Source organism: Tachypleus tridentatus, chromosome 2, assembly GCF_004210375.1.
Source record: "Tachypleus tridentatus isolate NWPU-2018 chromosome 2, ASM421037v1, whole genome shotgun sequence".
Classification (NCBI taxonomy): Eukaryota; Metazoa; Arthropoda; class Merostomata; order Xiphosura; family Limulidae; genus Tachypleus; species Tachypleus tridentatus.
In genome coordinates, this window is record NC_134826.1 from 98,726,408 (window position 1) to 98,750,484 (window position 24,077).

Sequence of the window (24,077 nt, forward strand, 5' to 3'; positions counted from 1 at the left end):
TCATCACCACCCACCGCTAACACTTGAGTCTTACCAAAAAAAGTGAAATTGACTGTCATATGTAACGCTCCTTCCCAAAACTGAAAGGGCGAGCATATTCGGTGACGGGATTTGAACCCATCACTCACACATTATTAAATAAGCGTCTTCTGATAGGACGAAATAACTGTTCAAGTTTTTGTTTAAAAAAACAAAAGCAAAGGTTATTTCGTTTCCCGAATATACAACATGCACAGCGAAATAACAAAAATGTAAGAAAGAAGACGAAGGCTGCATTTCAGAGAGGAAGACACCATTTTTATTTCATATAAAACATCTGAATAAATATATCAACAATATTTACATGCGTATGTACAAGTAACCATGAACAGAATTATAACATACACTAACAAATCCCTCTTTGCTGGTTAAAAAAAGGTAAGTTTTAGTACAGAATTTTCTATGTTAACACAATATTACAATTTGACAGTTAGTGCCGTATATCTGCTTTGTTATAACTGCAGGGTTAATAAAAAATATTCAAGTTGGCGTATATATTCCACACACACGCTCAAACACACACATATTTATATATGAAACCAACATTATATATTGGAACAATAAACATCTGTTTCACCAAATATAGACTTTGACAATTACTCACTTGTCTATGAAAATTCTTACTTATATTCTTCTTATTATTTTACAATCGAGATTCGAAACCGAAAATGTTCAAAATAATTTTACATCAAAGAAATATTGAGTTACTTGTACAGATGTATTCACGACTGTCCCAGTAGTTTGACTTCTTAAATTACAAATAAAACTGAAATTTCATGAACCTTAGCAGATTATAGGGAAATTTTCAACAAAGATTTTTTAATTAGTGTTATCATTAAAAAATTCTAAATAAATCTAATTTATAATTTTTAGTAAATCAGACAAAAATTAAAAATAGTTTATATAGCTTTTTAAAAAAATCTGACGCTAAAATTAAATTTGTAACGAGTTCACAGTCTCTACTAAATACAGCTGTTTGTAACAACGTTGCAGTTTACACTAAACACAGCTCTGTCCATAACAACACCAAAACCTGTACTGAAAACAACTTTGTCAGTAATAACATTGCAGTTCGTACAGCTCTCTCTCTAACGTTGCTGTCTGTACTATGAACATTTGGTTGATTTGTATTTTTTCATTACTCAGAAACATTAATGATACCATTCATAAATGGAATGATAATAATAAATACTATACGAAACGTACACTCAGGCTGTAGACTGAACTAAGCCTACATACTTGTTTACACATTAACAAAGAACTAAAGAAAGGCGTTTTTTGTGACTCTTGACAATATTATACAATAAATACACGATCATTCGTTCTGTGGTTAAAGCACTTTTTTTAGCAGCATCTCTTCTTTACGAATTGGCATTATTTGAAAATTTAGAACAGGGGGTGGGGAGTGAATTTAGGGACAAACCATCCAAATTAATGCATGAACAAATAATCTAATACAAATAATAAAAAAACAACTAACTTTCCCTACATTCACAGTAATAAACAGTTACAGAGTTATTTCCCCAGTTTTATGATCGAATAAAAAGGAAATCAAAACCTTTCGCATAAAGAAATACTCGTAAACTTCTAGAAATACTACAATGTTTCGTAAGGGCATGACGACGCCCTCTGTAACCTCATACGAGTGATACAAAAACATACTGGCTTGGAACTAAATAGTTTGGCACCATGGTAATAGGATAAGCTGATTTCATGAATTGAGCAACAATAAAACATCATGGAGACTAATGTATCAGCATCTGATAGTATACAACTTTTGCGCAGTTGCTATTAAAACTAGAACGAAGTCAGTTTATATCACTTAATAACATAAATAAAAACATTACATCAAAACAATTCTATGCTTACCTTAATTTACAGAGTTAAGTTTTCTACCTAGAATTAAAGATTATCATATTTAAGTACATAGATCCTCATGTAAACAACTAAGGAACGTGTTAAGGTTTCTAAGTGATTTGAAACTATTATCGTTCTTCTTTGGAATTTTTTGCATTCGATTATTTTAAATTGATTGTAATAATTACATTTAAATTGTATAAGCTAGGTTTTCTTTTTAACATTTTTATCATCATTCATGAAAGAATACTAATTGAACTAAACTATTTTTCAAAGGAAAATGTGTTTAAATGAGTAACACATTTATCGTTTAGAGCGTTGACGTCTACCTATAAAAGCCAAAGGATTACAATTCGAAAATAACTATGAAAAAAGTTCTATCCAAATTCAGTGCCACGGTAAAGGAAAATGTGACAATATCACTGTAGTTTCCATAACACAACTGGTACGATTAAATATGAAACCGCTGATTCGAACAGACTGTTGATTTTATGCTGTTTCTGTAATGGAACAATAACCAGCCATATATTCATTTTATATATGGACATTATCAGAATACACCGGAACAGTTTTGTTAGAAACACCTTTATGTTTGGAATATTTCGAGATGGGCACAATCTTGACAGCAGATGAAGAAAGAATAGTTTGAAATCTCAGCATTATAGAATGTTCTTTTTCACTTACGGTAAATCACAATGTGTAAATGCACATATAGTTACAAAACCGCTGAATTTTAGCACAAACATCATTTCCATATAAATTATTCCTTCAAAATAACACGAACTTCGTGATTCACTACATTCCTTGAATCAGAAGTAAAACGATGTTCTTGACAAGAAAGATGGTTTCATTGTTCAGCCCTGCTACCGACTCGTTTTACAACTCTGTTTTTACTCCTACTCAAGCAATAAAATTCAAGTAGATTTGCTGCTTAAATATATTTTAAATATCGATTTAGTTCGGCTTGCATGCCTTACATCTTCATTTAAAATTGACCAGTCAAAATGACCAGTTGGCCCAACTGCAGACTCAGAATGCTCCAAATCTGAATTATTGCAGCTTTTTATGGAACATTTTATAAAGTTGAAACACTTTTGATCGTGTACGCTTTTAGGATTGTTATATAACCCATTCAGTGGATTTCCTCGTCTATCAAAGCCAATGTACCAATTTTTCTTCCACTGAGATCTCCACCTAACATAACCTTCTGTTTCTTCGTCCTTAAAGAGACATCTAAGCTTTTCGTGGGCTTCAGGCTGAAAGAAATTAGCAGAACATCAGTTAATATATTACCAACAATAGGAAGCAGATAAGAAAAATTACAGGTGGTGAAATTCCTACTTTCTCACTTTCAAAAAATATTGATAATCTTGTCATACCTGGATTTAAATATTTAAGAACAAAAATCACAAATGGTTATTTTATTAAGTATCTCTCACGCTAAGTAAAATCTTACATCGAAGTTTATTAAACCGTTGACGAAATACTTTTTTTCTTTTTGCAAATTTTACACAAGAGAAAACAAAAGTTACAATTTGAAAACCCAAGCAGTTTGTTACTGAGCCATTAAATTATCCTGGGTGCTGAATTAACTAATACGTTCATGGCAGTTATTTATACACACATACGTACAAACACTGGATAGTGCCATTCAGTTTAAGTATTAATGAATCTGAAAAACATCAAACTTGGACTAGGGCCATTATACAGAGACAGAAAAACCTAAGAGAAAAGTTGAGTAAATAAGTTGGTACTAGAAGGTCCTCAATGTCTACCTCAGCAACTGGACCTACTACACAATACAAAACTACGGTGTGAGTGCCTTCTTACAAGGCGGGAAAGCATAATTTGCACTAAATGATACCTTTATTAGACATTAGGCATATTATATTTTCATGCACTAAATTCTTTGTTTAGATCCCCCGTTGGGACAGCGGTAAGTATACGGATTTACAACAATAAAATCAGGAATTTGATTCCCCTCAGTGGACATAGCGGATAGCCCGATGTGGTTTTGCTATAAGAAAACTCGCACTTTCTGTCTATTGCCTTACTAACTTTCAAAATGTAGAAGAGTGTATAATAACAGTATTTCAACCACATTACATCTGTCATATCCCTCGCCTACTAAACGTTAACCTCAATCCAAGGTTTTGCTTTTCAACCTTTCAGATTGCTTGTATCTGAATTCCAGTCTTAACAAAGTAATCACTTGTGTATAAACAGTTATAACAACTAAAATGCCGAACACTTATTAATTTATTTCAAACTAAATCTATCTTTAATTCTCAAACTACACATATGTTTTATACCATTAATTTTTGGTGGGGCTTCAGCATATTGTATCATAATAGTAATTTGTTTTTCCTGTTACAACACTCGATGCAAAGAAATAAAGGATTGTGTGAAATAACCAGTTTTATTTGTAAAACATGTAGAGTAGAGCAGCAGTAATTATTGAGATTACTTACTATTGTAATGGTATATATGTTCAAAAGCTATATGCGACTAGTGTTATTAGAAAACCTACAAAACCATTAACCTACAGGTAATTTAGTACATAAATAATTGACGAAGTTGTGCTGAAATTGCTAATGGTGATTCTTATGGATTCCATCTATAATTCTAGGTTCCATGTGCGTCTTACGTGTTTAACAGTCATGGTTTAACGGGTTTCGTACATGCAGAAAGCGGTATCTGTTAGTTCAGATCTTCCTGACGTACACACCAGTATTTACTTGTGCAGAGATTTCTTATATAGAAACCAGTAACTGGTAGTGTACACTTTATGTACGAACCGGTATCTATTATTGCATACGTTTCTCACATAGAAACCGGTACCTGTAAGTTCAGTTTTTTTAAAAAAATAAACTATAGTATCTGTTAGTGCAAATCTTTCTTACGTTATCTACGTTGACATACCGAGTGGCCATCTGTAAACAATCTCAAATAGGCAGACGAATGCCTCTTAAATGCATTTTTAAAACTAAATACAATCTTAATTTAATCAGCATTTATTTGAGTTGTTTATCCAGCATTATATTTATGAAATAAGAATTACGCTCTATATATTCGTAAAATTTGTTTGCTTGTTGGAAAACAAACTACACAGTGGGCTATCTATTCTGTGTTGACCAAGAGTATTGAAACCCGGTTTTTAACATATTCACAACACGAAATGTTTTCAACTATCACATTTTTAAGGTGTCACTTGTCTTCTGTAAACTCAATTTAAATTAATGTTTATTAAGGTAATAAATACCTCAATGTAAATTAAGGTACATGCGAACTCGCAAAATACGGATAAGAGTTGACATCCTATTTAATCTGCATGTTTTATTTTCATGATTTATGTAGTTCGACATGGCTAGGTAGGTTAAGGCGCTCGACTCGTAATCTAAGGAGCACGGATTCGAATCCTCGTCGAACTAAACATGCTCGCCCTTTCATCCATGGGGGCGTTAGAAAATGACGGTCAATCCCACTATTCATTGGTAACAGAGTAGCCCAAGAGTTGGCGTTGGGTGGTGATGACTAGCTACCTTCCCTCTAATCTTATACTGTTAAATTAGTGACGGCTAACGCAGATAGCCCTCTTGTAGCTTTGTGCGAAATTCAAAACAAACCAAATCATAATTTATGCAGAACCTTTAATATTGTTTACGGTCATATTGTACCGAAAAAAGGCTTATCTCCATATATATATAACTATTTAAAATGTGCTCATATCTCTGGAATGATATTCAAAGACTTGGAAAACTGATAAAAAATCAGTGGCTTTTGATTTTATAATTACATGTGGTGAGTTCATATTTCATGTTTAGTACGATACCAAAAGAAAGATATACTTTGTCGAGTTACGTGGATTTCGAAAGTACAGTAATGGATAGATTGGTACGTCTTTAATATTACTTCTCATGTTAATCCACCATTATCAGCTGTAGGAACTTTAGACAATTAAATGTTCAATGATTTAATATCCTACTGGAAAATTGCATACTTTCCATTTTTATTTTATATAACCTTCATCTAGCATCTAAACCAATTGTTATATGTGCAATAGAATTAGTTAAGAATACAGCACAAAAAAGAATAATGACCTTTTTTCTGCTTTTACGATAACAACTTAAACTATACTTCATGATAACGAACAGAATAAACAAAAGTTATGAGAAACTGATGACACCTTAAAGGTAGTTCATGTTACGAGATAGAATGAACAGAAATTATGAGAAAATTGAAACTTCAATAAAAGTTTCATATCACTAACGAGTATAAAAGAACAGAACAAACAGAAATTGTAAGGAAATCGAAATTTCCTGCATTATTACGATAACGACGCAAATAAAATGAAAAACTTGAGGAAATCGAAACTTGAATACTATACCAATGCTGTCTAAAAGGATTAGCGTAAATTATGAAAACAACAAAACTTTAATACCATATTAATTTAACTAAGAAACGAAAACTGTAAAAACTGAATACACAAACATTGCATATTTGAGTATGTAACTGATAAAGAAAATTGTTAAAACTGACTATGATATACACTGAATAAAAAATAAATATCGCCTAACAGAATTGATGTATTTTTTAATATGCATATTAGCAGATACGTCTTGAAAGATTCTTTCATTGAACTTCTTAAAATAGTAAATCAAAACATAGTCAAAATGTATGTCGCATGTTTAGCTATTTGTTTATCAACCACATACATTTTAATAATTTTAACCACATCTCAACACACAACTTCGGACTTGTCCTTATTACCTGAAAGACCAGTGCATTTTTCTACTCGGGGAGCTTCGTGTGTTCGTAAATTTTAAAACACTGGCTCTGGTAGGAAAATTACTACTTCACTGCTACTCTAATTGGTGTAGTAACTCCTTCTTTGTCAAATCACCGTAATCGAAACATTTCGAACTACAGCTCAATTACCAACGGAATGAAACCAACCCAGCAAAGACTCAAATATGTATTTCACCGTTGACTCTTGTTTTGTTTGTGTAGGATTTAAACAAGAACAAAAAATATTGAGAAAATTACATAATTCATCCAACTTCTTTTTAAGATCAGATTGGTCATAAGATACTATTATAAGCTATGTGATGATATGGCCAAGCTTCTGCTCGTACGATGACACCTTAAACTATAGTTCATGATAATGAACATAAGTTACGAAGAACACAATACAAGAACACTATCACGTATATAAATTTAACGAGAAGTATACACCAAATGAGTACGCTCACGCATGTAAGTGTAAAGAAAGGCATACAACACAATGAAACCCGGGTACATACGGGTAAAGAAAGGTATACAACAAGAGTATTCTCACATGTACAAGTCTAAAGAAAGGTATTCAACACATGAACACTGTCACATGAATAAATTTATATTTAAATATTAATAAAGAAATTTAAGAATGCTCACTTATAGTCGAGTTTTTACATTGTGTGCTTAACTTTAGCACTGACAGTTTCAATAAAACATAATGAAATTCAAACCAGACATGCGGTTATTCAGTGTGCATTACACACAGTCTCTCTGAAAAGTGAGCACGCTCACATTTCATCCAGAGACTGTGCTACACCATCCCGAGAGCCAGGAAAATGATAATTTAAAATAATAGCACAACTATGTGCATTATTATTATAAACTAAACACCTCGATGAGAGCCTAAATACATATATATTTGCTTGACAAAATACATCCTATAAAATATAACAAAGTTCAATATGCTATTTCTACGATCGCTGCTTCAAATAAATGGAAATAATCGTAATTTTTAAGGGACAGCTAGGTCACAAAGTGGTAACAATCAGTTTGTTTAGTACACACACTCAAGTTTTTACTTATTTTGTTAGGTACCGTTTTCTGTCTTTGTTCAAACTCACACAAGCTAAACATCTCAAAGGAATAAGATGAACTTAACACCCTTTACAACATTTTGTTAGTCCACAGGAGAATTCGTTCAGTACAATAATTTGGAGCAACAGTGTGGGAGAGGTTATACACATATATTTCTTTCCAAACAACTTTCTACCTGTCAGCCACTGTTTCTGTGAAGTGAACTTCTTACAGTGAATGATACTGCCAGGCCTGGGGCACTTGCTTCTAAGCGAAGCCTAATCCGGGCCTAATATGAATACCTTTTGCTTAGGTAGGCCGTCCAGAAGCCCGGAGACAAAGTAAGATGTCTTCAGTGACAACCTCACTTTGAACCTGACAGATCACGCCCCGTCCTCTTCACCGACAGCAAACATACATTCCTCTTTTGTGAAACACGCTCACACTTTAATCGCTCGGGAACGGCTCAAAGCACGTCCAAGACTTCAGTAAAGTTAAGCATAGAATGTTAGGTGGTCTTCGACGAGCCCTTGCTGAAGGCAAGAAGAAAATGGTGATCAGGTTTTCGGGGACGGGTTTTTCCCCGTCAAATCAATCCTGTGAGACTAACGGGCCAGGTGCAGATGGACGATAAGGCTCACAATGCGTCGTATCATGTAAGTTTTCAATTCAGAATAACATTTCTCAAGTTGAAACCAGGTTTCCCAATATTTCTCTTTACTTTGGTCACAATCAGCAATGAAATGAAAAGAGTTCACAAACGTCTCATTATTCATCGGCTCGCTAAAAGGCGATGCGTTCTAAGCTTGATATAAATACTATTTTTTAAGGTATTATTTGCTAACACTAAACGAGCGGTTAAGAAATAAAATAGATCACACACATCAGGGAACGTCAATGAACATGCGATTTTTGATACTGAACGCATAGAGGAAGTTCTAGAGGTTTAAATGATTTGTTTGTTTTTGAATTTCGCACAAAGCTACTCGAGGGCTATCTGTGCTAGCCGTCCCTAATTTAGCAGTGTAAGACTAGAGGGAAGGCAGCTAGTCATCACCACCCACCGCCAACTCTTGGGCTACTCTTTTGCCAACGAATAGTGGGATTGACCGTCACATTATAACGCCCCCACGGCTGAAAGGGCGAGCATGTTTAGCGCGACGGGGATGCGAACCTGCGACCCTCAGATTACGAGTCGCACGCCTTAACACGTTTGGCCATGCCAGGCCCAGGTTCAAATGAATACAAAATCAACAGACAATCTTAAAGCAATGAGAAAACAAAAACGAGTGTGTGTGTGTGTTTTCTTATAACAAAGCCACATTGGGCTATCTGCTGAGTTTACCGAGGTGTATCGAACCCCTGATTTTAACGTTATAAATACGTAGACTTACCGCTGTATCAGTGGGGAACAGAAGAAAAAAAAGGAAGTTAAAACAGAAGGTACAATAATAAAATATATTAGACGTACAATGTAATTAAAAAAAAAACACCTAATAATATTTCATTGATACCTACCCTTGCAACAAGCTTGCCATTCTGCTTGAAACACAAATAGAAACCGTCCTTGTTTCGAATTGTAACTCCGTCACGGTTTCGGATAACGGTTGATTTGATGAGTACATGCGCTGAGAAAAACAGAAATATCTAGTTGTTAATAACATACTTAGCAAACTTTTGTTAATTAATAAATAATAGTGTGACAATTTAGTAATGTAAATCAGTTTGTTTAATATTAGAAATGCTCTCAAACTAGTGTATTTGACAAAAGTAATTGCAATTTTGACTTCAAGTGTTACTTGAAGAACTTGCATGTCATTTGCTTTTTTGGGAAATTCACGCAAAGGTATTAAAGGATTATCTGAGCTAGTCCCAACTTTCAGCTAATAGGCACTATTGATAACACAGTCAACAGGACCTCTCCCCAACTGTTTGACTTCTCTTAATTGAATAGTGGTATTTCACTGTAAATTTTGTAACGAATCAACTTCCCGAAAGTGAGGAGCGCGAATAAGCAGCGTTTTTACTAGCCACAGACCTTCACTTTCACAGTAGGACATGCTAACTAGAACGGCATACCCGGTCCCCTGATATTATGAAGTCTTACGTTCGCAGGTAGTAATTCGTAGTTAGAAACCAAACATTATTCGCGATTTACACAAATATAGCAGACGCTGAACAAAAGGTATAGACAGCTTAGTTCCGTCTGCGAACACTGAATACAACGTTCACGTGAAATGGAGCTCGAAATGTTAATGAAGGATACAAGGTAGCACGTGAACTTTCTCCTTACAGCAAAACGGTCGCTGTTTCGAATAAAGGATAATAGCACGTTGACCATTTTTCCCCCCGCAAAAGGTTTATATTTGTATTTTTCCTGAAAAAGATCGAAAAGCAACTTTTGTCAATTAGAATATATTTTTTTTTCTTTCTGTATACTGTTTTCAAAAGTTTAAATTGTTTTATTAATTTTTATCCAACCGTATGCTTCGTTTCGTATTTAAGAAATCAACTATTTATTTTATTATAACTTACCAGCATGTATAAGAACAATAAAATATATCACTAAACTATGTGTGCGTGTGTGTTTTACTGTATCAAAGCCATATCGGGCTATCTGCTGAGTCCACGGAGGGGAATCGAACCCCTGATTTTAGTGGGGTACCACTCAAATATCAAACCACTAAACTATTATAACAGATATATATATTTTATAGAAGCATAAATAACAATTAACCTTGGCGAGTATATCATAATTTGAATGAAGCTTTGTGTAATAATAATAATAAGGAAAACAATAGTGCAGTTGATGAAAAGTGAATATAACAAGGTTGAAAGGTGGATTGAAAACTGTTATGGGCTGCAAGCCAACTTCATAATTACTTGCACTAACAGTACGAGACATCATTAACTGAACAGCCAGATATAGTCTCTGCATAATTTTTTTTTTCATTAAACAATAAGGTATAAAGCTTTTCATTCCAATCTGTGAGTAATATTACAGGTATTCGCTGAGCATTTTGTTACGTTGATTAAAAACAAAAATATAAAGTTATTATTAAGATCGCCCACAAAAAATATTGGAGTTTCAACTATAGTATTTTTTTCAGTAATCACCGTAACACACGACCTCATATTCAAATGAAGGTCATAATAGAACAACTTATATCATTGAAATGGTATTGACAGGCGTATACATGAAACCATGTGTTTTGAAACACCTGCTTCTTCATTTTGATACTAGCGTTTTCAAACTATTTTGCCATTTTGAAATCCAGAAAAAATCAATTTCATTTAGCATGTCAAGCTTTTTTAGCGTTTGTTTAACAATTACGTGTAATTGAATCAGATTCAACCTAAATGAACTTTGACCTAATGCCTATCTCACGACAAATGAGGGCCTGTTCCTTTCAATATTGCGTATTTAAAATGTTATTAATTAAGCTTATATTCACGAAAATTACCTGAGAACTGAAATTCAACCACATAACGAAAAAAGCAAACATTATTTTCAGTCCAAATTAAAAGCACAACAGATTTAAGGCGTTTCACAATAGTATCGTTATCTCGTAATGACGAGAAACCCATTGGAAGTAAAAATGTATCTCAAGATGGCTGGTATGGGTATTAACACTTTTACTAATAAAGCAGAGAACAACGTTTCGACTTTCTTAGGTCATTTTCAGGCTATTATCTGTCAGGTGGAATAACTTTGAAACCGGCGGTTTTACAATCGAGGTCTGTGCAACAGCACAAGGATAAATTTTATGAAATGCAACAAGCAGTTTTTTTTCACCTGGATCATGAATTAATATAGAAGTATCTTTCTGTTAACACCAACAGATTATGATAATGGCAAAACTAATGTTACATGGTTAACTTACTAAATGGAGAATTTCGCGATCCAACGGCGTCAACACCATAACGACGTCCTTTCTTTCTCGGGAATAACTGCATAAATTGCTTCGAACATGAATGGTACAATTTCTGTTCCCGTTCAACACCATGCTTCCCTTGGTGCCGAATTATATCATTCAATGTGTCAGCACTAAAAGTGCCTTTCACTGTGTCTTGACATGTCACCTGAGGGAAGAAGAGATAATTTGAAACAACAAGAACTGAATTAAAGCCTTACAAAAAAAAATTCAACTGTATTCCAGCTTACTTACCAAGCTTACAGAAACATTTAACAGTACCAACGTACAACAGCAAGAATTTGATCAAATTATTCATTACTTTGTAAAGTATTATGTAGCTTAAGTATTGTTGAAGAAATTATATCCATACGAGTCTGTCCATAAAGATTAATAAACAATATATAACATCGTAGTAAATATTATTGACAGAGAAATACGCCCGTAGCTGATAATATAAAATATTGATAAAAACAAAAGACACAAATATCAGTAACTTAGGAAACAACAATGTTTGTAATCTTTTTTCTTCTCTGGAAATAACATTGAAATACAATTATCTATGTAATACATTACGAAATATTTCAGCTAATACTTGAAAATTAATGACATATTATTTCTTGTGGTGAAACTTTGGACGGTCAACTCAGCTCCAGTAAAGAGATAAGATCGTAACAATTACTTACTAAATAAATGATTCTACTCGTACGGGAATAAAACTTTCATTAATCTGCCTAAATGCTAAAGTATATCACAAACTTCAACAAATAAAGTGTTTAAATAAATAATTTTTCCCAGTCGTATGTTAAATTAAAAGTTTCTGTTTAGTCCTTAAGATACAGAAAAACAGTGCACACGATGAACAAAAGGGGGATCAAAGTTGCTCTGCTAATGACAAGCCTATAAAGAAAAAACGAGACCAAACTTGAGTAACAAATAGTCACTGGTTCCAAGAGTAAGAAATTGAAACTGATAACGTTATCACGAAGCCTATGTCTCCGCAAGATTTATATGATAAGTCAATTCACTTTCTTACTAATTGAAGTGGATCGTAAGGAAAACGTTCTGTGGTAAATACTTAGTAACGTGGCTAATAAATAACCTGGCATAATAACGGTATTATGGTGAATGGCGGGGAAAATGTTTTTAGGTTTATTTTCAGCTCACTCTTATTATAAATTGTTGGCATCATTTTTGGAACGTGTTTTCACAATGTATGTTGTTCAATCAACAGTTAATCCTGAAACATTCATCAATTTACTCCCACCTATTAGCCTTCTTCGAGGGAGGTCTTCACTTATCAGAGCAAGGCCTCTCGATACTTCGCATACTATGCTTTTAGGAATGTCTGCGATTCTTGTAATCAAAAAACGATAATTTGTGTCATCCTTGACTAAGGTCGTGTACGCACTGTCTGGTTTGAGAAACACGCAAACTAACATAGATCAAGTTCCCTGTATCCTGAAATAATGATAAGTGTTATTTTTTAACATTTGAGCACAAACTTTACGCAGCATTTTGCTATGATAAGCATTTGGGAAATGGAAACCCAGAATTCCGAAAAGTAGCTCATTCTGATCAAATTTCTAATTGGTGATCGTCCAAGACTAACATTTACAAATTAAAATAGTTACTTCGATATTGTATTAAAATATTGGTTGGTAAGGAAAGAAAATAATAACTTCGCTGAAGATTAACTACTTTTCACATAAGCACAGAAATTACATTTAGAACCTAGATTTTAATTGTCAGATTTAATATTATAGGTGTGGCATATCTCAAAACAGACATAAACACTAGTATAGCTTTATTAAATCATTTCTGAGTCTTCGTTTAGAAATTGGAATCAAGGATAAGAAAGATGCATTATTCCGGTTTTCATTAAATAATCACAAATTTTGCAATATCTCCTTGTATATCAAACTGCTTGTATTTTGTGATATTTATTCATGATTATATATTTCCAATTTTGCTTTCAAAGTAAATAAAACGATTCGTATAAGTTATTCCAGATCCACCAATAATGTCTGAACTTTCTGAAAATACAGGGGATAATGGAACTTTAAATCTTATTAGCTTATCCATACAGGATATTTCTCACAGAAACTTACCGTTAATCAAAGTTTAAAAGACTCAGAAATAGAAATAACTTGCTGGCTTAAGCATTGTAAATGTACGGTAAATACTATGTCCATAGCTTGCACAATTTTGTTTATATCATTTTCATAAAACAATTCCTTGAAATAAGCATACAGGTGACTTGTTACCATGCATTATTCACATAGTTTTTATTTTATTAGTTTTGTCCATAGAGTTTTCAACCATTACTTCTACGATTTGGCTTCAAAGTAGCTGTTCGTACCTTAATTCGGTTAAGGGGAATGTCGAAGGCGGCAACGTCACACAGAAAATGTTATCTTTTTTCAGTTGTCAAATATTAAAGTGGCATAAAGACAAATAAAAACCAAAAAACTTACCATTTGGAGATTACGTTGATAAACTAGCAGCAGGACGACAACTTGGAAAAACCTACAAAATACAAAGTACACTTCCAATTATAATGAGATACGATACTTTGTGTTCCTAAAATATAGCTGAAAAGCGTTTACTATGTACAAATGAGTTGTTTTGTAGAAAATTTTTGTTGAATATTCAACAAAACAGAAATGAGACGCGAATTACTCATCCAGAAAAACAGAACCGTTTGATTATCATACATAATTAAACGCGATCTATATTGAAGTAATATTCGCAGCTTGAAACTATGCAGACTTACGATGTTCCTTCGTATCTAGAAGCTAAACTGCTTTTAATTGAGGTACTGTCAAATACTTCGCATTATATAAAACTCAGCAAATGTCAAAGTTTCTTTGGCAAAATATTTTAGCGCAAGTTATTTAATGAATTATAAGTGAATGTGAACTTTATCAAGATTCAGTCAGCGTTCTTTATTAATGTGGTTGAATTCATATGTTTTCTAAATACTTTCAGATCGATAATCTAGAGTTATTGTTACTCACTTTATATTAATAAAAAGTAAGCTTTCATAACTCTAGTCTTCTGATGTTTCTTCCTTCTTTGCTTAGATTTTTTTTACGTTGTCCAGATATTATGAAAGTTGCGAAACGTTTTGTGTACATACTTCAATGCACAAAGACCTTCTATGGAAAGAGAAAGATAGGCACGGTGCCTAGAAAATGTTGAGGATCCAAGAGTACGACTTGAATGGTTGTCTATGTAAATAGTAGGCGCCCATTAATGTCGCCCACGTGGGCCTTGCGAGTGTACAAAACACGCCGACTTTTTTTCTCTATAAAGAGGTCACCACTTTTGACCACTGCTAACTTTGAAATATGGAGTATTAAACTAGCAGGTACGCCAAAGAAAATGACACGCAAACACACTTTGTAAAAGGAAAAAAAACAACAACAAAAACTTTAAGATGAAGAGGGTTAGAGAGGTAGCGGCAGTCTCTGTCAATGGGATACACCTGTGTCGTCTGCCAGGTGAAGTCACGTGACTTTTTTACCGACTTAGCGCAATGTTAACTGAAGAATGGGTTAGATTTTGATGCCCTACTCAAAGCACTTTTAACTACGCTGAAACACTCAAGAACTTCATTTGGTATGATAGGAATTCGACAACGAACAAGAAGAACAACGACTATAAATCTGGGTAGGGGGAGAACGTTACCTGAAAATAGTTCCAACATGCTACTTTTATTTATATTGCGGAATTTTTAACTGGCCATAACCCTCTTTCACACGATTAATATTTTCGTAGTTCTTGTTTGCTTCTTATGTTACTGTAGTTGAAGGACCTTAAACTGTCGAAAAGAAAACAAACAACGTTTATTTGATCTCTAATAAACTTTCTTTTTACGTTGCGCAGGATTAATGACCTATATAACAATATTTCTAAAATAATACTCATACCTGCGGATTTAAGTTAAATATCCTGAAGTGAAGAAACTAAGGTCGACCTGCAGAGGGACAGATTCTAAATATGTCTTGCAATAAGACCAAGAAATAGCAATAAAATGAATATCTGAGATACTTTTAATATTTTAGTCCTGTCAACTTTTTACTGACTTTACAATGAAATTTTGACTTCTTTCATCATACTTAAACATTATAATACACACATGAAGCTAAACATTATGAACCATTTTGATTTTTTCTTTTTGCATAGAATATAATAAGGCGTAATTCTACGTGCACAAATTTGTTATTAAACATCTAGACATATTCCTGTCGTCACCAGTCGTCTAAAAGTAAATAAAACATGGCGCCAAGAGTACAACTGATACATGTTATCAGCCAACAAGAAGAGAAATGTATTTGTTTTCCGGTATTTTTTCTGAGATTACCTAACTACCAGAATAGATGTCGGCAACTCTTAAATAGCTAGACGCAAATAATGTTTACGGATTTAGTTATCTTTATATTATATAACGTTAACTTTGAAAAAAAACCCACAAAAAACGAGTATTAAATGGGTCAGTCACAAATAGACGGCTGATTTATGAAACTACACAATCTATAATCATATATAAAACTCCTTAGCTATTAATTTGTAGTATTCAGGTTAAAATACAAAACAATTTGCTTCCCCCCCAGTGGGTTATTTCAAAATTTACAGACTTAAACCACTAAAATATGGGGTTCGATACCCGCAGAGAACAGAACACATTATGTAAGTTTGAGCTAAAAAGCCACCATAATGACATACAGTAGTTCACTAATTATTGGTTACCTTTGATCTTTTTAAGGTACAGAAACGCTGAACACACAATTCACTTTCCAAGTGTGAACAACAATAAATCTCTTCTTAAAGCATCTCTATGTATAAAGGTTGACACTAGGAAGCTACTGTGCGATATAAAATAAATTTTAAACACTTATAACATACAGTTCAAATAATAACAACCTTAACTATCAAATTGTATATACAAAACCCGATAAAGTTAGGCCTGGATCTGAAGTACAATAAATATAGACTTGCTTTATCTAACAAAGCAAAAAATAAACAGCAAAGTTCTACGTGAAAAAAATAATGGGATCATTAAATTCGCGACTGAATATTGTGTATTTAGCTTGACAGCGATTACTACTGTTGTAAATCTCTTTTATCTGTTACGATCCTTAGTCCTAAAAGGAGTACATAGCAAAGGTGTTTTATCCCTCGATAGGATACTCTTGAAGATGACGTCATGATTAAACAAGCGGTCCTTTGGATCAGGCTATTGCACCCACTTAACAAAGGACAAGGTGCTAATTTATTCGTGACTTAAACGGAAAAAAAAAGGTTAACTTGCGACTGTCGACATTTTGGACACAACCAACATTTTAGTGAAAGAATAAACGTTATGTGTGATTGGATGTGAAATACTTGGAACAATGAATTTACACAAACGTACTTAGGTAACTATACCGTGTGTGTTGTTATGGTTTATGATTCGTTTCGTTTGTCATTAAAGCAGCACTTTTTTATCCGACCACAACTAAAGCCAAATATTTTAATTTAGGATTTCAAACTCGTTCCGATGTTTTAAAAAGCACGTTTCTATTTTTAGTTTTAAGCTAGTTTGTCTAATATGCGGAAGTGAATTGTCAAAGAACACCGGTTAGTGTATTTAGGAAAAGTTTCCCTAGATGGCGCTACAAAGAAATATTTTCACCAGTTTCGTTTGCTGATTATTGACTCAAACTAATAAGCTCTTTGGGCTCTGTCCACTGCAGGGAATCAAACACAGGATTTCACCGCTGTAATTCCGTAAAAATCACCGTTGACCCTCCAGGGGCCTCGACTGTCGTTCAAATAATCTAAGCAATTATTATGATAGCAACGCTAGTTTAACCCATCGTAAAATTTATTTTACACTTCAAATGGTAACGAATTTTTACTGACACATTGTAAGTTAACAATCATTAAAATTCGTAATAAACAATGATTCTGCTAAGACTTCGATGAAAAATCTGCCTAACCAGTAATCAGACTAAAAAAAAAAAAGACCGTCGAAGGAAAGAAAATAACGAAAAGCTAGAATATCACAAACCAACTGTGTAAATAAAACTGGTGGTAACGTTTCTTTCTGGATGAAGCAATATGAATTAAATATTACGTTCTAAAGCCTATTCTAATAAGTGAATAAAAATATTAAATTACAATGCATTCACTTACATGTAGAGCATACCAAACTGACCATTAAACAGGTAGAAACCCATTGCTGTTGCCAATAACGTTTTATAAAATCGTTTCTTTAGATTGGTGTAGTAATCAAATAACAAAATGAGAACTGTAATAATATTACATCGTTACTACATAAACAAGTCAAGCTAAGTATTTAACACATCTAGTATTGTGGTCTCCGAAAACAAACAGTAAAAGTGGTAAGAGACTATAAACTGCAGAGATGCCCAAGCATGTCTCTTATGTATTTTATATTAACTTTAAACATAGCGAACTCGGACAAATACGTACGAAACACCCCTCTAATCATGAAGTATGGCGTTACCTAATACTAAAGAATGCTAGAAATGTTTCTTACTAATTCATCGTGTCATGAGATAAAGACGACGTTTTTCAGATAACGATTGTAACATTGTCATTTCGCAGCTCAGTATCGCTGGTTATGCATACTTCCGTTCTCACTGTCCTCAAAGAGACATGTTCTTCCGATTGCTACATAACAATTCTAGGAGATGCTGTGCTGAATCCGTTAACCCAAGCTATATAATGTCATACGAGAACTAAAGTAAACAATGAGAAAAATGTATAGAATTCGATTCTTTCGAAACATCCATTTGTGTTTGTGTATGTACATACTCCGTTCAGCAACGGCGCATGTAATGATAACTGGATGTAACCGAGATATACCGTTTCGCAGTACTAAAAGTAGTACTGAAGTCCAGAACATGGCGTTTGAATTTCATGGTGACAACTGCAAAGAATCAATATAATTTAAGTCAATATTTTCAAATCCTGTTAGGATAAGCTGGTTTACAGGAAATATTAGATGAAAATATTTAGTTACGTTTATCGAAATATTCCGTCCGACAATGTTTAAGGATTTTCCTGTGAGCACTCGTATAGCTATGAAGTTTTAGTGACAAGGTGCACTGACATTAAGACAGACAATTATTACAGAGCAAGTGTTCTACAGTAGCTTGAAAAAACATCACGAAAAACTCAACACCTGTTTCTCACATTGCAAAGATACTTAAAAATCTTTTATTTTGCTAAATAAACAGTAAACCTAGGAGAGAAAGAAGACTTTAGTCCATATGTACTTGTAGCGTTTAAGGTCATTTGAGCGGATTGTTTGATTTGTTTTGAATTTCGCGCAGATACAAAAAGGCTATCTGCGGTAGCCGTCCCTAATTTAACAGTGTAAGGCTAGATGGAAGGCAGCTAGTCATCACCACCCACCGCCAACTCTTGAGCTACTCTTTTAACAACGAATAGTCGTATTGAGGGTAACTCCCCATGACTGGAAGGATGAGCATATTGCGAGTCGAGCGCCCTAAACACCTAAGACACTGACCATGCGATTTAGCGGGCAATCTTGACATTACTAACAGAGGCCTGTGATGGTTTTATTGTTTTAAATTTTTTACGTGTTATAGAGTAGTTCCTGTACAATGAATCCGAAAAATATATCCATTTTTTAACATCACATTCAGATTTTTTCACAAAATGTCATAACGCAATACATAAAAGAAGGACCACAACACGTATTTTTGAGACTAGAAAATGTCAATTTCACATACAAAAAAATCAGGATGAATGAAGATGCATATTCTTTGACATCAATCTTCTTCCATTTCCTTCAATTTGTTTGTATTTTGTTCACAAACAATAATAGAAATGTTTATTGTGATAAAAGAAATAATAATTCAATCAGGTAAGATTTTATTTTTCTTCCCGATTTCTAAAAATTCTAGCATGATAGACAAAAATGAATATTATTTTAGAAATCTGCGTAGCTGAATTATGGAAAATCCGTTATTAAAGCCAAAGTAACTTTAATGTCTGTTTTCTTACAGCAAAGCCACATCGAGCTATCTGCTGTGTCTACAGAGAAGAATCGAACCTCTTATTTTAGCGTTGTAATTCTTGTGTAATTGTAATCAACCTTGGTGTTAAAGCCAGGTTATGGATCTAGGAATCGCAGTTAAAGGGTATTTTCGTTCCCAAAAAATCTATTTAATGAATGCAGAAATTCAAAGATATGAATTAACTCAAAATAGTTTAGTAAACACAAATATACTCCTCTTAACATGTTAAAATTAAAACAGGACACCACTGATTACCATTTAGAAATTTAATCGAATATCACAATATCTACCATTGTTTTATACTTGAATGAACTGTTTTAATTCCTATATTTAGGTGAAATTATCATGTTACAGCACCCAGTAGCGACGAGGATGGATATTTTCGTAATGATTTAAAATTAGTTGTGTACACTGTAGCTTCGTATTAAGAGAAACCGACAAAATAGAAGAAGAAACAAGTTAACGACCGTATCTTTCCCTCTCCCTAGATTGCAGCCCAAGATCAATTAAATATAATATGTTATTAAAATTAGTTATCACCGTCCGGTCGTTCCAATAATAGTATGCTGCACGAACCGGTTCTAATCGATTGTATTACTTACACAAGTTATTTAAGATGACAGTAGATTGATATGCTGTACGACATGCCAGTTAAAAAGAACTCTTTTACAAAGACTACAATTAGCAATTTATCAAAATCAAACTGCTTTAGAATTAACAGTTACACTGTGATTATTTCCAGTGATGTTATTTGATGAGATGCTGTAATTGTTATTTAACTAAAGCATATATATGTGTATATATATATATATAAGTAGCTTTACATAAATAATGTAGAAATTAATCTACTAAATAAACACACGACTGTGTTAGCTTGTTTCCATTAAACACATTTCTTTCACAGTAATCATCTACATTTAGATCAAATTCACTGTTTAATATCTAACCGAATTAAATGCATATAATTCTTTTGAATTTTCTTAATTTGTATATAGATGTTTTATGTCAAAAGTTTAAACAAGGATTTCACTTTTGAACACAATATCAGATACCATGGAAACAGCTTAGGTAGTTCAAGATCATAGTTTTTCACTTGTTTTAAATAATTAGGAATGAGTGTTAGTGAAATATCTGGAGCTACAGATATTGAGCAAGAATTACATTTGCTCATCAAGCCTCAAGAAGAAACGTACCATTCGTTCCAAAAGAAGTATAAGATTATTCATAAAACAATTATAAAGTACGTACATATTCTTACCAGTTAGTGTTTCTCATATAACATTTTGATTATTGTTATAAGCATTAGAAAATCTTTTCAGGAAATTTCGCAGTGCCATGAACTTTTTTTTTTTTTTTTCTGAATAGCATTAAACACCATACATCTTTGGAAACTAAATCTACAAAACAGGAATACTTCAGAAATTTAGAAACGGAAGCTTTTCTTCGCTTTCTTCCCAGAATGGTTCTCCAACCCACCTACTTCTCTGTGAACCAACTGTCAAAAGATACTGGGGTTAGCTAGGAAACGCCTTACAAGGACTGCAAGCCTTTTCTTAAAGTATTTTACCCACGATGTGTAAAGATTTAACAACTCACCAGAGCCAAGAGCCGCCCTTAAAGGAACCATGCCGTGACTTCAGAGAGCTCCTTCAACCCTCCTTGAAAGACTCGCAGGCCATCTCGACCTAATCCGTCTACCCCAGGTGAGAAGTTTGGACAGTGGACAAGAGAAAGCATACTTACTGCAAGAGGGTTATTAGGCATTTTGTTGCGACCTTTACGATGTCGGCTCGAGTGAGACACTGCTGCCAGTTTCTGAAGGTTTATAATGTCTAGCCTGAGGTGCAGTGTACAAAGGATCAGAAGGTAATAGTGCCAACAAATGATCTCTTAATTGCGGATTTCTGCATTATCTCCTGTCCCAGTTAACACATAATCTGCTCTTGCTCTAACACGCTCAGTGTTAACAAGACCTTCCGGGCCTGCTTGAAAATATCAGGAACATAGAATACAGTATTCTATACCAGGACAAAGTAAGTGACCTTTTGAAAAGTCGTTTTTAAAATATACTGGAACATTCAGGAAAATCCGGCGTTAGTTGAATGACCTAAGTCGGCTTTACACTTTTGCCTAGTAGTTGGGACAAACTGACCGCACGGCAACTCACTGCTGGTGGCCGAACAAAGGATTTCTATAATTTTCTTGGCATCCACTGGTCACTGGATAATTTTGAGTGAAATTAATGTTATTAAAATATCTAGAGCTACAGAGCTCGAGACAGAATTACATTCACCCATTAACCCTCAACAAGGAGGAGTGTACGATTCATTCCAAAAGAAATGTAAAATTATTCGCGAGAGAATAATTATAAAGTGCGCACACATTATCATCAACTACCTATACTATGGTTAAGGGCCTCGCCGTTCCCAGATCTACGTGTTAAATAATTAAATACACTTTATTTGTAACGACTATGCGCAACAGTATACGGAACTTGTCATGAAAGCTTCCTTCCGTAAACATGTAGTTTTCTTCAGAAAAGCAGATGTTATTTTGTATATGAAACGATAATTTTACAGGAGGAATATTTTGTTAGATTAGATATTGAAAATGTAATGAAATCAATACCAAACACAAACTGTGTAGAATATATAAAATTGTGACTCTTATATATTCTTAATCTACGTACAGATATTTTGCGACGAAAGTTTAAACACAAAGAATTTCATCATTGAACATAACACCTAGAGAAACCAAACAATACGAAGCCTAATCTGAAAGCTGACAGAAATGTAAGCAATGATAAGAGAAACACTCGACCGCAGCTTGAACCTTGTTAAAAGTACTAATGTACTTGTGCTTTCTTAACTATTGGATGACGCGCAAATTAAATCTATGGAAACGAAATTTTGTTTTCCTTGTTGTAAGTACGGAATTATCATTTAGAAAAGAAATACGTATTGGTATTAAGTTACACGCATAAAACTATAATGAATTACAAAAAATAGAAGTCTCTTGGTGCTGAGACGAAGAAAATATTTTCTCAGCACATGAAAGTTAGGGTTAATACACAAAATGAAATATTCCCTTCAGAGAAACAGTAACGATAAATCATGAATACTTAAAATGAGCAGCAGATAAAAATCATTTAACCAAAACTCACAAATGGCTCAGCGGTGTGGAAACGTATAACGTTGTTAGAACTCTGGTTTCGATACCTACGATTAAATCAGCATAGGTAGCCCAATTTTGTAGATTTGCGCTTAACTAACAAAGATGTCATTCAAATAATGCATATTAATGATTGCTTTGTATCTTCAGCTTTTACCTCACTGAGGTATCAAATTTTTGTTAATCGTATTTGAAAGATGAAAAATTGTTATCTTTACGTTTACAGCAGTGTTATTTAGAATTCATTGACGTAGTGTTTAATATGTTTGTATGACGAAGTCTTTATACACTTGTATAACGATTCTAAGCCACTTATACGTCACTAAGACAACTTACTTGGTTATAAACATGTGGCGCTACCTAGAAAACATGGAGATCTCTCTCCCGTGTCGCAGCAACGGGGAGCTTCACCTGAGGACAAGACCGTTTTCAACCTTCGTCACAGCCCGCACACTCAGGGCTCGATCAGACAGTTTGGAAGGTTTAATACTAACACTGTTTACAGACTAACGTAATTGACAGTGGATGTGGGTCTCAACGGGACCAGTGGTTATCGGTTGACACGAAGCATCTTCGGTCTCGGGTTAAGAACACTCGCACGTGGCCGCCAATTTAGCTCTTACGTAGTTTTACCACTTAACACAGATTTAGGTATGCTACCTTACTCAGTAGATGAATGCCTTGAGCAAATTTCTGACCAATACAAGTTAATAAACAGCACAAAACCAGCTCTTTGTTCTATTCCACGAAAACGGCGATTAGTTACTGAATGAACCAGAGGATCGCACAAACAGTTAACCAGTAATTACTTATTTGTCTCTCGCTACACTCACAACACACAAGTAAAACTATCGATACTAAGATCCACACACGTGACGTGATGTTCTTATAGTCAACATTCGACTACTTCAAGTAGCGGTTTCCTAGTGGTGTATTCTGCACGTGCTCGGCGAGGTAGCTGGATCTTATGCCACGTGACTTCTAACTATTATCCAATGAATGAGCAGTAGTATTTGACTTCTACCTGACGTTGGTAGTTTATTTTCCCAGCAGTACTAAGAGTTAATCTAGCATTACACGAGCCCAAGTCAGGTTGTTCAAACGTCACACAGCCGTGCAAGTTGTTTAAAGCGGTGAGGTTTGCACATTGAGATAATCAAATATACTTTAATGAGTATGCGTGCGT

General features: G+C 34.0%; 1 protein-coding gene across 1 annotated transcript; it reads right to left on the bottom strand.

Moving 5' to 3' along the window:
- Positions 1 to 275: 275 nt before the first annotated feature.
- Positions 276 to 23,816, bottom strand: LOC143244668 (uncharacterized). Its single transcript, XM_076489766.1, has 5 exons — positions 23,228 to 23,816; positions 14,138 to 14,189; positions 11,631 to 11,829; positions 9,265 to 9,374; positions 276 to 3,152 (listed from the first exon to the last, which is right to left on the bottom strand). Exons 1-5 carry the CDS (start codon positions 23,239 to 23,241, stop codon positions 2,811 to 2,813), a joined length of 717 nt encoding a protein of 238 aa, XP_076345881.1. The 5' UTR covers positions 23,242 to 23,816; the 3' UTR covers positions 276 to 2,810.
- Positions 23,817 to 24,077: the final 261 nt, after the last annotated feature.

Excerpts from the sequence above, each read along its gene's own strand:
- LOC143244668 (XM_076489766.1), bottom strand. Across the intron at positions 9,375-11,630 it reads ATCGCGAAATTCTCCATTTA|CGCATGTACTCATCAAATCA; the intron begins GTAAGTTAACCA and ends TGTTTTTCTCAG. Across the intron at positions 3,153-9,264 it reads ATGGCAAGCTTGTTGCAAGG|CCTGAAGCCCACGAAAAGCT; the intron begins GTAGGTATCAAT and ends AATTTCTTTCAG.